At 41.2% G+C, this 12,743-nt stretch overlaps 1 protein-coding gene across 1 annotated transcript; it reads left to right on the top strand.

The window, feature by feature from the left end:
* The first annotated feature begins 914 nt into the window (after nt 1-914).
* On the top strand, nt 915-12,522 carry LOC123998799 (prolyl 4-hydroxylase subunit alpha-2-like). The gene is made up of 14 exons (XM_046303948.1): nt 915-1,456; nt 1,634-1,730; nt 2,246-2,403; nt 4,281-4,412; nt 7,101-7,340; nt 7,501-7,688; nt 7,903-8,079; nt 8,168-8,238; nt 8,521-8,620; nt 8,743-8,793; nt 8,873-8,932; nt 9,034-9,102; nt 9,459-9,555; nt 10,077-12,522. Exons 1-14 carry the CDS (start codon nt 1,366-1,368, stop codon nt 10,145-10,147), a joined length of 1,602 nt encoding a protein of 533 aa, XP_046159904.1. The 5' UTR covers nt 915-1,365; the 3' UTR covers nt 10,148-12,522.
* The last annotated feature ends 221 nt before the right edge of the window (nt 12,523-12,743 follow it).

The raw sequence follows: 12,743 nt of genomic DNA, 5'->3' as shown, positions 1-12,743 counted from the left end.
CACACATACACAATTGTTTTCTCAATTGTCTCAAGGCTTAAAAATCATTCTTTAACTTGTCTCCTCCCCTTCATCTACACTGATTTGAATTTGAATTAGAAGTGACATCAATAAGGGATCATAGCTTTCACCTGGATTCACCTGGTCAGTCTGTCATGGAAAGAGCAGGTGTTCCTAATGTTTTGTGCACTCAGTGTATATGGGAACCCATGTACAATAGATGAGATCAGCTGTGGGCCTACAGGTAAAGGTCTCATTCCCTCCTCTCTGCCATGATATCGTCAAGCTGTCTTGTTCCATAACTTGCCCTTACCCTACTATGACTGTGGGGCAGCTTACCATGTGCTTTTATTTTAGTATTGACTGAACACAGGAAAGTTAATTTACCGCACAAGTCTAATTTACTGTCCCTCCACACTCATAAATACCTTTCTCTCTACCGCTCCCTTAGCCTTGTTTGGATATTATGTCAAATTGCTGTCAAAATTCCCTAGAGATCCTCTCATGACAGGTTTGTAATGTTGATGAGGGTGCACTTTGTGGTTCATTTGAGACAAACAGATGACACCCTAACCGTGTAAATGTGTTGGGTAAGAGAGTTGAAGAGTTTGTGTAAGAGGGACTCAGCCTATGATTCATGTTGCTAAGCATGGCTTTATGTCTTCTGGTGTTTCACCATAAATGAAGCCATGTCCACACCCTGTCATTAAAGGATTAACAGAAGCCCTTGGTGGTATCTCCATAACCCTGGTTCAGTTCATCGCTAAATACGCAGTTAAACTAAACGCACTTCTACTTAGGTGTTATGACACATAGACCATCAGGGAGTTACAGTAGTAGGGATTTAGCGCCTACATGGTTTTGCACAACTTCCTGGCACTTTACTACCTCTCTTACAAATGCTGTAGACAAGAGATAGACAATGTGGCTAGCACGCTCTTACTAGTGCCATAATCTGTGGCCTTAAACTGTACAGTAGGTTACTCAATTGAGATTAGTGCGAATGAAAAGATCCTCTGTTTGCCATGACTGGGCTTTCTGAAAAGTGTAGGTGCAGGTGACTCGAGATGTAAAGGGTTTGACAAGACTCGTTGACGTGGACATGTTTGGCTTCTAGGCTGACTTTGGAGTAGTGTCTTTCAGAACGTAGTCGTTGTGTTTTACCACATTATTTCTGCGTTGGACTCTCGTCTTGGAATCTGACAAGCATACGATTGTATTTGCTGGTTCAACATCAACATTGGCTATTCCTTAAAGTATATATAACATATACATTGGGTATACCTAAATGTATATATAACATATACATTGGGTATATTTGGAGTTTTACTAAAATAGGGCGAGAGCTGTGCGACTGGCCAGGAAATGGAATCAAATAGTCTTCGCCGTGTGATTTTATTATTGCTGATAGGCTGGACTTTCTGTGCTGAAGAGACTGAGTTCTACTCCTCTACAGGTAAAGTTATGTTACTTTTTAGATGCACATTCACTGAATCAAAACTTTTAAAGTCAGGATTGAGGTCATTCGCAGATTTGTGATTAAAGAGGATTCACTGTGAGTGTATGTGCACCTCTGTGTCTATGAGCGTCAGATGACATTCATTGGGGAACGGCATTTTCCCCTTCCTGACAGATCACATGATGGATCTGCTAGTCATTGAGCGGAGTCTCATCCAGAGCCTCCGAGATTTCATCACAGCACAGAAACAATGCATAGACCGATTTAACAGGTGACCGTGCAGAGGGTAGTGGGTTTATGGGAAATCTCCACTTTGTCACATAATATTCAGCAATTAACCTCATCTATCCATTGAGGAATCAGAAGTGCCCAGTTTCTGACTTGAAAGTTATATCTTTTGGCACAATCTTCTAGTCTAAGTCCTCTACAAAGAGAGTTGGAATCAATTTGAGTTGTTTTATTGATCTTCTTGGCAATAAAGAGAAAAAAACGGAATACTCCTAGACTGCTGTCGGAAATCTTCATACTATGAAAAAAAAAAATGTAAATGTAAATGTGTGGTTTCGGCCCCATTCTGGCCTTCACCAGGGTAGGTGGACATGTAGATATAGTATGTGGCTGTTGAAAGAAAATGAACATTTTCCAACCAAGTTACTTGGTTTTTCAAAACAGAATGTATTTTCTCTTTTTTTTTTGTGGCCTCTGGTGCCATAACTCCTACATACTCTGCTGCTGGTCTTAGAAATGGGCTTTCAGTTAATCATATTTTATAATAATCAAACACAGTGTTGTTGAAGCCTGTGGAAATGCCTCTGGAGACTTCCCAGAGGATCTGGAAAAACACATCAGCAACCCTTTCACTGCATTCAAGCTGGTGCGAAGACTGAGGCTGGAGCGGAACATCGTGGAACAAGTTACCAAGACATGTTCTTCATATATTGCAGGTAGTGATCTAATATCTTCAATTGAAATGAACATCATTAGATGTATACAGTATCCACATAGTATCTATCTGCTTGATAGACACACTTCCGCTGTTGATGTGCGTTTGTTAATACACCCTCATGTTTTTATGGATTGATGATGCAGATACAGTTGAAGTCGGAAGTTTACATACACTTAGGTTGGAGTCATTAAAACTCGTTTTTCAACCACTTCACAAATGTATTGTTAACAAACTATAGTTTTGGCAAGTCGGTTAGGACATCTACTGTGTGTATGGCACAAGTCATTTTTCCAATAATAGGGGTCAGAATCCAGTGGGTCAGAAGTTTATATACACTAAGTTGACTGTGCCTTTAAACATCTTGGAAAATTCCAGAAAATTATGTAATGGCTTTAGAAGCTTCTGATAGGCTAAATTACATCATTTGAGGCAATTGGAGGTGTACCTGTGGATGTATTTCAAGGCCTACCTTCAAACTCAGTGCCCCTTTGATTGACATCATGGGAAAATCAAAAGAAATCAGCCAAGACCTCAGAAAAAAATGGTAGACCTCCACAAGTGTGGTTCATCCTTGGGATGGGTTAACCCTAACCCTAACTATATCCACATAACCTGAAAGGCTGCTCGGCAAGGAAAAAGCCACTGCACAAAAACCACAATAGAAAAGCCAGACTACGGTTTGCAACTGCACATGGGGACAAAAATCATACTTTTGGAGAAATGTCCTCTGGTCTGATGAAACAAAAATAGAGCTGTTTGGCCATAATGACCATTGTCATGACCATTGTCAAAAGGGGGAGGCTTGCAAGCCGAAGAACACCATCCCGACCGTGAAGCACGTGGGTGGCAGCATCATGTTGTGGGGGTGCTTTGCTGCAGGAGGGACTGGTGCACTTCACAAAATAGATGGCTTCATGTGGAAGGAAAATTATGTGGATATATTGACGCAACATCCCAAGACATTAGTAAGGAAGTTAAAGCTTGGTCGCAAATGGGTCTTCCAAATGGACAAGACCCCAAGCAGACTTCCAAAGTTGTGGGAAAATTACTTAAGGACAACAAAGTCAAGGTATTGGAGTGGCCATCACAAAGCCCTGACCTCAATCCTACAGAAAATCTGTGGTCAGAACTGAAAAAAGTGTGTTTGAGCACGCAAACCAAACTCAGTTACACCAGCTCTGTCAGGAGGAATGGGCCAAAATTCACCCAACTTATTGTGGGAAGCTTGTGGAAGGCTACCTGAGACGTTTGACCCAAGTTAAACAATTTATAGGCAATGCTACGAAATACCAATTGAGTGTATGTAAACTTCTGACACACCGGGAATGCGATGAAAGAAATAAAAGCTGAAATAAATCATTCTCTCCACTATTATTCTGACATTTCACATTCTTAAAATAAAGAGGTGATCCTAACTGACCTAAAACAGGAAATCTTTACTAGGATTAAATGTCAGGTATTGTGAGAAACAGAGTTTAAATGTATTTGGCTAAGGTGTATGTAAACTTCCGACTTCAACTGTATGTTCACCTTATTATAATTATCGGTTGTATAAGTGAGTCTTAAATAACCTTGTTCAAACTAACTCAAGCTTACACAAGACCCTTGGTCATGACATATTAAGTGTGACTATAAGACCCAAGTTGTGTCCCAAATGGCCCCATATTCCTAATATAGTGCACTACTGGTCAAAAGCAGTGCGCTAGGGAACAGTGTGGCATTTTGTACGCAGACTTATTGAACCTTTACACAACTCCATTACTAAATCAGTTATGTTTGCTTGGATATGATCGTGTTAAGAAGTGACGAGACCCAGTGTCCATTAACTCTTGTTCCATTTTTTCCTGCCGTGTTTAAACCTTTCCATAAATCTAGATTTCCTGGCTAATGTATCATTGGTCTCCCAGCGGCTCCCCAGTGAGAAGGACATGGATGGGGTTGCACTGGGTCTTATACGTCTACAGGACATATACAGACAACTGCAAATCATTACAGTGGATGTGTCAGGTGAGACTAAACTGGGAACTGTACATCTAGGAACATTTGGTAAATAATCACTCTGGTAAATCAGACCATTGCAATTTAAGGCTCCTATGAATAGTCATTTTTTTCTAGGCATTTTCTCTTGATAGCAATATACCTAAAAAGATCATTCAATGGCCACAATTGCTTGATGATTTCTGTAAGATTAATCATTATTTTGCTTTATTGGGCAAAAAAAAAGTCATATTTTAGTAGTATCTTTCCTTTAATGTAACATTGGGCTTATCACTAGGAGTGGTGGATAGGAGTCGGGCGCAGAGAGCAGAGGGTTCGGTGAAATGTAATTATTTATTCTCCGGCACAAACGGTCACGCCAAATTACAGGGCGCATACCACTGACCAGCCCAAACACAGGACAAGTAGTCCGGAGAAAACAAAACGAGAACACATCCACAACCACCAGAGTAACAAAATAATCCTGCACAAACCTAATCGGGACTAACAGGTTTAAGTAGACAAAAATCAAGAAACACAAAAAGGAACCGGTGCAACTAATAAAACCATGCACTGGGTGATCCGGGTGGAGGTGGTGGAAGTCCCTCAGAAGTGTGAAGGGTCCAAAATGTCCCCCACTGGTACCCAGCACCTCTCCTCCGGACCGTACCCCTCCCAGTCCACGAGGTACTGTAGGCCCTTCACCCTGCGTCTCGAGTCCAGAATAGCACGTACTGTGTACACCGGGGACCCCTCGGTCCAGAGGGGGCGGAGGGACCTCAGGCACCTCACCGTCCTGCAGGGGACCAGCCACCACTGGCCTGAGGAGAGACACATGAAACGAGGGGTTAATACGATAGTAAGTAGGAAGCTGTAACCTATAACACACCTCGTTTATCCTCCCCAGGACTTTATTTATTGAGTAGAGTGTTGGAGGCTATTTTGTAAATGACATCGCCAAAGTCGAGGATCGGTAGGATGGTCAGTTTTACGGGGGTATGTTTGGCAGCATGAGTGAAGGATGCTTTGTTGCGAAATAGGAAGCTAATTCTAGATTTAATTTTGGATTGGAGATGTTTGATGTGAGTCTGGAAGTAGTTGTCCACATATTCTAAGTCAGAACCGTCCAGAGTAGTGAAGTTGGACGGGCGGGCAGGTGCGGGCAGCGATCGGTTGAAAAGCATGCATTTAGTTTTACTTGTATTTAAGAGTAGTTGGAGGTCATGGAAGGAGAGTTGTATGGCATTTAATCTCGTCTGGAGGGTTGTTTAACACAGTGTCCAAAGAAGGGCCAGAAGTATACAGAATGGTGTCGTCTGCGTAGAGGTGGATCAGAGACTCACCAGCAGCAAGAGCGACATCATTGATGTATACAGAGAACATACATTTAGTATTACTTTCTTAGCTACAGTATACATATCTTCCTGGCATATTACATAATATATGCAGCAGCATACAATGCATTTTTGGTCTTGGACAGGAAGTTAGCGTGCCTGTCCTTTGTGGGGCAAATTTTGTCATCAAAGTCTGGCATTGTCTGGATTTATGGTGCTTTCAAAACAACTGGAGGACGGGTTTACAATTCCAAGTTGGATGACCATTCAAAACGTATTTTCCCAGTCGGAGCTCGTTTATTCCTGACTTCCCAGTTAACTTGAGTTCAAGATTTTGCAGTTCCGAGGTGAACAGTTGTTGTGATCGTGGCACAAATCATGCTTCATTGACAGCAGGGCCAATGTTGAATGTTAATCTTTTTTACATTTGGAAATGAGCCCATTAATCCCAGATTTGGGACCACACAGTCACTGTCACTGATTCCTTCCAAACCACTTCATTATTTCTCTTCATATGACAAGGATTAAAAATGATTTGCCAGTAGATTATTGACTTGATTCATGATGATGACCGCTAGCTAAGATTGTGAAAGTATGATGTTGACATGATCATTCCAATCAAAGCTACTGTAGATATAACGTGATTTGACATTTTATCTGTGGCCAATGACCTTGAGCCTTCTTGGATGGGCACTTCTAATGTAACTCTATGGCAGACCCCGAAGGGCTAGAATGTTCAAGGACTCTTCGTACGCTTGGCAGTGATGTAAAGTCCCCATGAGTGACAGAACTCTGAGCCAATCACGGCGCAACTCTCCGTATTTTCTGCTGACTTGCCCCATCACCAGAGAAAGCACTGAGCTAGGCTGAAACATCTGCATTTTGGAGCTACTTTACTTAAGAAAACAAAAAATATTATTTTTTACATTGTTTGCAAACTGATATGTGACGCGTAGTAATTCCAAAATAACATGGAAAAAATGCCAGCATATGAGGGGCTCAAAACATGTGGGATCAAATTCAAAATTTCATCAATCTATTTTGTATGAAACAATTTATACCTATAGAGGTCCTACAATTCCAAATCAAATAGCTAAATGATACATTTTACAGCCATCATAAAGCAATTCCACATTAGCAATTCCATGTCGATATTGTGATCAATGAGCGTAGATCTACAGAGGTTACATTTTTAAAGTTCTGCCATTTAGTCTTATGCTGCCTCCAATAGTCTGTGTTTCTTGTACAGTATCTGACCAATATCCTTTTAAATAAAATACATTTTTTTTTAAATACATTTTTAAGGTTGTTGCTGTGTTCAGAGCGGTCTTAAATGAAAAGTGCTGTACAAATAAAATGTAGCATGATTTGCTTTGCTTCACAGGACAGGTAAATGTGACACCCTTGGATCCAGATGACTCCTTCCACGTTGCCATGGTGGCCCTGCAGAACCACAAGTTCCAGTATGCCCTGCTCTGGCTCCAGGAGACCTTCAGGCAGCTGGAGGATGGCATCCCAGCCCTGGTGACCAGGAGAGAGGTTCTGACCTACCTGGGTCCCCTAGCCTTTCAGATGGGTAACCTGCCTTTAGCATTGGAGCTAACGCAACAGTTGCAGGAACTGGGTATGTGGCCTATGTCACATAAAGGAGCAGTTGTTTCTCTTATGCACTGGTTTCAAAAACAATACAGTGATCATTAATCTCTAGAGAGTGAACCCCTTGAGAGTTAGCTAAGATGTGCTACATAACAGTGTGCGTCTGTCAAAACACTTCCTCCCCTTAGACCCCAGTTGCACGCAGACCAAGGTGCACCTGGCCTACTACAGAACCCTGAGAGAGAGCATCCGGTGTGGGAGCCAGACACAAACACCCCCATGGCCCTTAGATGCACCAGTGGACATCTTAACACTAATCAAACCAGCAAGCGAAACCTCACACGAATCTCTTTGCAGAGGGGAGGGCGTCAAAATGGCAAGTCCCTCGTACTCAATTGCAAATAGCAACATACTATGAATGTAAATGAACAGTCTGTCCTTAACATCCCGTAACAAAGCTGGCCATAGTTCAGCGTTCACACAAGATTAGCTTCTGAGGTGCCAACATGAACTTTTCCATGAATTCTATACTCATTGTCTACCTGTCTTGTGAGTGTATGAATAAAAGATGCTGTGTCTGTGATGGTCAGACCCCGAGGAGACAGAGGACATTGCGGTGCAGGTACAGCACTGGTAGAGGCAACCCTCGACTCATCTATGCACCTATAAAAGAGGAGCAGGAATGGGACCATCCACTAATAATACGCTATCATGACCTTGTATCTGAAAGGGAGATTGAGACCATAAAACACCTATCCCGATCAAAGGTACTGTGGCTTGATTTTAAACTACTAAGAATATATTCACAAGTGTCTATTTTTTGGACTCAATTTTGTGTTGTGCATTGTCACCAAGCTTGACAGAGCAAAGGTGTCAGACCATGTGACAGGGGAAAGATTTTCAGCTGAAACCCGTGTGGCTAAAAGGTTGGTTGTTTTCATGTTGTTATAAAATAGTGCCTTTTGATTAGTGTATTGAATTCCGCCATGCATTAAGCAGACAGGATGTAATGTGTAACTTCTATTTGAATAGCTACTTACTGTTTACACAACAAAGACTTTGTTTTTTTCTATACATCCTCTGTTTTTGCAAGTTCCACTTGTAAAAGCTTGACAATCAGGATCGATCATAGACCAAAGATTCTGTGATATCCTCTGACCTTATGTGACCCTATGACTTTATCTAAACCCATTGTGTTGTGTGGCCAGTGCATGGCTGGCTGACGAGGACAACCCTGTCATCTCCCGTGTTACCCAGAGAATGGCTGACCTGACTGGGCTGGACATGGAGGCAGCAGAGATGCTCCAGGTAGGTGACAGCTAGAGGCAGAGCTCAGGGTTAAGCCCGGGTGTTGGCTGGAGGGTACGGATAGGGTTAAGGGATTAGGGTGTGGAATTTTTCAAATGTCTCAAATGCCAGATTTTTTCCAGGTTGCAAATTATGGGATTGGGGGCCAATATGAACCACACTTCGACAACAAGGTAAGCATTAAAATAATTTGATAATGGCATGTGTTGTTGGTTCAACAAGCATATTAAGTCATATTCTCATGCTCCACAGTTGACCAATGACACAGACTACATGACGAGGGGTGGCAGGATCGCAACGATCTTAATCTATGTAAGACTGCTGTATATCGACATCTCTGGTTAAAACGCGACAAAGTAATGAAACGTGTGACTGTGTTGTACATAATGTCTCCCTCTTCTGATCCATGTCAGATGAGTGATGTGGAAGTGGGTGGATCGACTGTGTTCCCTGATATAGGTGCTGCTCTACGACCGTACAAGGTACATTCAAAGCTGACTAATCATCATCATCATTCATGGTTACATGGGTAGTGACAGAAAAGTTAAACACTACAGGTGTCCATGTGCATTGTCCAAAAGCCAGTGATGCAGAACTCAAGCCCGCCGCTTTATGGTTTTCCCTGGCCCTGAACTGGTTGATTAATGCTACTGATTGGCAGGACAGTACATGTACCTAGTTTCTCAGGTAGAAATCAGTCTCATACGCTATAGGTGGTCCTTAATGAGCACTGGAGCTGTGCATCTCTGCCCTAAACCAGTAAACATGTGAGTAGTGCTTGTAGATCTGGATTGAGGTATATCCGTGAACTCATTGTTACCTGTGTAATCTGCTATAGGGTTCAGCGGTGCTGTGGTACAACCTTTTGCAGAATGGAGAGGAGGACGCGAGGACCTTACACGCTGCATGTCCTGTATTTGTGGGCAATAAATGGGGTACGTTCCCATCAAAACCTATGCCTCATAGTATGGACGATTACATTTAAAAAAAAGTTAGAACACAGTTTTTTGTCATGACGAAAGACAAAATCTCATCACTTATTATTACAATTTTATTGAAATTAAGACATAATAATCCATATAATATAAAAAGAAGGATTAAAAAACATATTGAGATGTAATAATCAAAACAAATGTATTCAAATAATAAATACAAAATATATTTTGTAATGTAAGTAACCGGTATAATAATTTGCCAAGACACAAGTACATTGTACATTGATAGTACATTGATGGTACTTTAAAGCAGAAGGGTACAGAGAAAACTTGAGCCATAACATCTGTTGTATGTTAACAGCATTATATTCAGATGGGAAAACAACCTATCAGCTGATCAGTACATAATAAAGGGAAAATGGTATAAAGTGATAAGATCATTAGATAATATAATGGGTAAATGAGAGATTACAAAAAATGAAATGAACAGAACTTGACTCTTATTTCTTCCCTGGTTTTAGTTGCCAATAAATGGGTGAGGGCCCACGGACAGGAGTTCAGGAGAAGATGCTCTTTGTCCCAGATGGACTGAGACTGGAGCCAGGATGGATTCTCCCCTCAGTTTACCTACACATTGCTGCACATTTCCCCATTGTTACTCTCCTTGGCCTCAGCTGGCCACCTGGGGGAGGGACCCACTGAATCACACGAAAGCACCTTACAAGTGTTTGTGCAGTGAAGCAGGACAAGATGTCAACAATACCAATCTGACATTTGAACTGTGTGGCATTTTTTTTACAGTGATTGTCGAAAATGATATTGTTTGCGGGTAGTCCATAGAGTAGTTTACGTGATTGATTAGATCTGCATGATCAATTTAAAATACATTGTAGAAGACAGAGTAATAAAATATTTGGACCAAGAATCACTGTTCCTCTATACATACTACAGAATATATTTTGCTTGCTGTTTTGATTTTAGCATCCACTTAATCTGCAGCACACACACACACACACACACACGAGAAAATAGAAGAGGTAAAAACTAATGTAGAGGAATTGCTACTATGCCTGTTTCTGCTCTCATGCCTAATGGAATTTTTGGCATGAAAATGACAGCAATGCTGTTAACAAGAGCCCTAACAGATTTGGAACCAGGTTACAAAAATACACAATGTCCCATTGATGCATTGCTGTGCAGGTAAAGGCTGCATTCAGAGATGCTATACATGACTCTGAGTCTGTCTTCTCCACATCACTCCGTATAGACAAACGTCAAACTAAAATCCAACAAGGCATGTGTAAATGGGTGAAGAGGGTGGCTGTTTCTGGATGGCGCCACTGCCGATGTGAAGACTAAGCACAAACAAACATTTTTTGCACGTGCTTTTGGCGCCGCCGACGCACCAGATATTTACATCTTTCTCTGAGACTACACAGTATATTCTCGTCCTCCACTGTGAAGGAGAGACAAAGAACGTGTCTGGCCTGCACAGAGCCCTGACCTCAACCCCATCGGAATACCTTTAAGATGAATTGGAACGCCGACTGCGTGCCAGGCCCAATCGGCAAAATTCAGTGATCGACCTCACTAATGCTCTTGTGGCTGAATGGAAGCAAGTCTCTGCAGCAATGTTCCAACATCTAGTGGAAAGCCTTCCCAGTAGAGTGGAGGCTGTTATAGCAGCAAAGGGGGGGACAAACTCCATATTAATAATCAATGATTTTGGAATGAGATGTTTGACGAGCAAGTGTCCACATACCTTTGGTCATGTAGTTTATATCGAGACCAATTCGACTACAGACAGTAGCCAATAAGTAGCAAAATATAATATTATTGAAATAGGCCTATAGCCTAATGTATTTCTACTACCGTTCAAGCGTTTGGGGTCACTTAGAAATGTCCTTGTTTTTAAAAGAAAAGCACATTGTTTTGTCCATTAAAATAACAGCTAAAATAACATCTCATTGATCTGAAATACAGTGTAGACATTGTTAATGTTGTAAATTACTATTGTGGCTGGAAACGGAAGATTTTTGATGAAATATCTACATAGCCGTTTTCAGCAACCATCACTCCTGTGTTCCAATGGCACGTTGTGTTAGCTAATCCAAGTTTATCCCGCACGTCACCAAGAACAAAACATATGGAATGAAGAACACACCTGCCAGACAAGCAAAACCAGGTGATTCAACACATGTGCAAATGGCACTGTTAGTTGTTTTTATCACCATCGTCCAATTCAAATTACGCCCATGAAATCAAATGCATTGCTCTGATGCAACCCAATGACCGACTTTGGACAAATCATCCATTTTTACTGGTTTCCACCAGTTAACACAGCCACAAAGTCAACATTTGCTAGTCTATATCGTAAAAATTCATGAAAACATACATTTGCTTTTTGGTCTTAATTTAAGGTTAGGGTTAAACATAATGTGAGATTAATGTATTAAGATTAGGATTAGGTTTAAAATCATATTTTAAGAAGAGAAATTGTAGAAAGACCGATGTATGGATTTGTGGTTGTGGTAAATAGTGACGACCATGTTCACTCACGTTATTGTAGCACATGTAAGAGAATCTCCACACGTCTCCATGTCCGATTATAGCTCCGATAACCTTTAAAATGGTCACGTCCTGACCAGATAAAGCTTTTATTTTCTATGGTAGAGTAGGTCAGGGTGTGACTGGGGGGTTGTTCTAGTTTATATTTTCTATGTGGGTTCTAGGTTTATTTTCTATGTTGGTGATTTGTATGATTCCCAATTAGAGGCAGCTGGTTATCGTTGTCTCTAATTGGGTATCATACTTAAGTAGCATTTTTTTCCACCTGTGGGTTATGGGATATTGTTTATGTTTAGTTGTCTGTTAGCACTGCATTGTTAGGCATGTTTAATTTATTCTTTATTTGTTTTGTCTTTACTAAAGTTTCACTTCATTCTTTAATAAATATGTGGAACGCTACATACGCGTTGTTTGCATTTCTTCTCTTTGCAGGTCATGAGGCTTGATACTTTTTCGGATGTGTAAGTAAAGTTCTCCTTAGATTTGAGAAGTTGTAGCTTACGTTGGCACAGTCTGAAACCTATATAGACAGATGGGGACAGACAGGGGATGTGTGCAAACAAAACCCACCAATCCTGCTGTAAATGGGGTCAAGCGAGAGCGAGAGAGAGAGAGAGAGA

The sequence above is a fragment of the Oncorhynchus gorbuscha genome, linkage group LG16, assembly GCF_021184085.1.
Source record: "Oncorhynchus gorbuscha isolate QuinsamMale2020 ecotype Even-year linkage group LG16, OgorEven_v1.0, whole genome shotgun sequence".
Classification (NCBI taxonomy): domain Eukaryota; kingdom Metazoa; phylum Chordata; class Actinopteri; order Salmoniformes; family Salmonidae; genus Oncorhynchus; species Oncorhynchus gorbuscha.
Note: the sequence above shows the minus strand (reverse complement) of the source record. Positions and strands in the feature narration are given on the sequence as shown.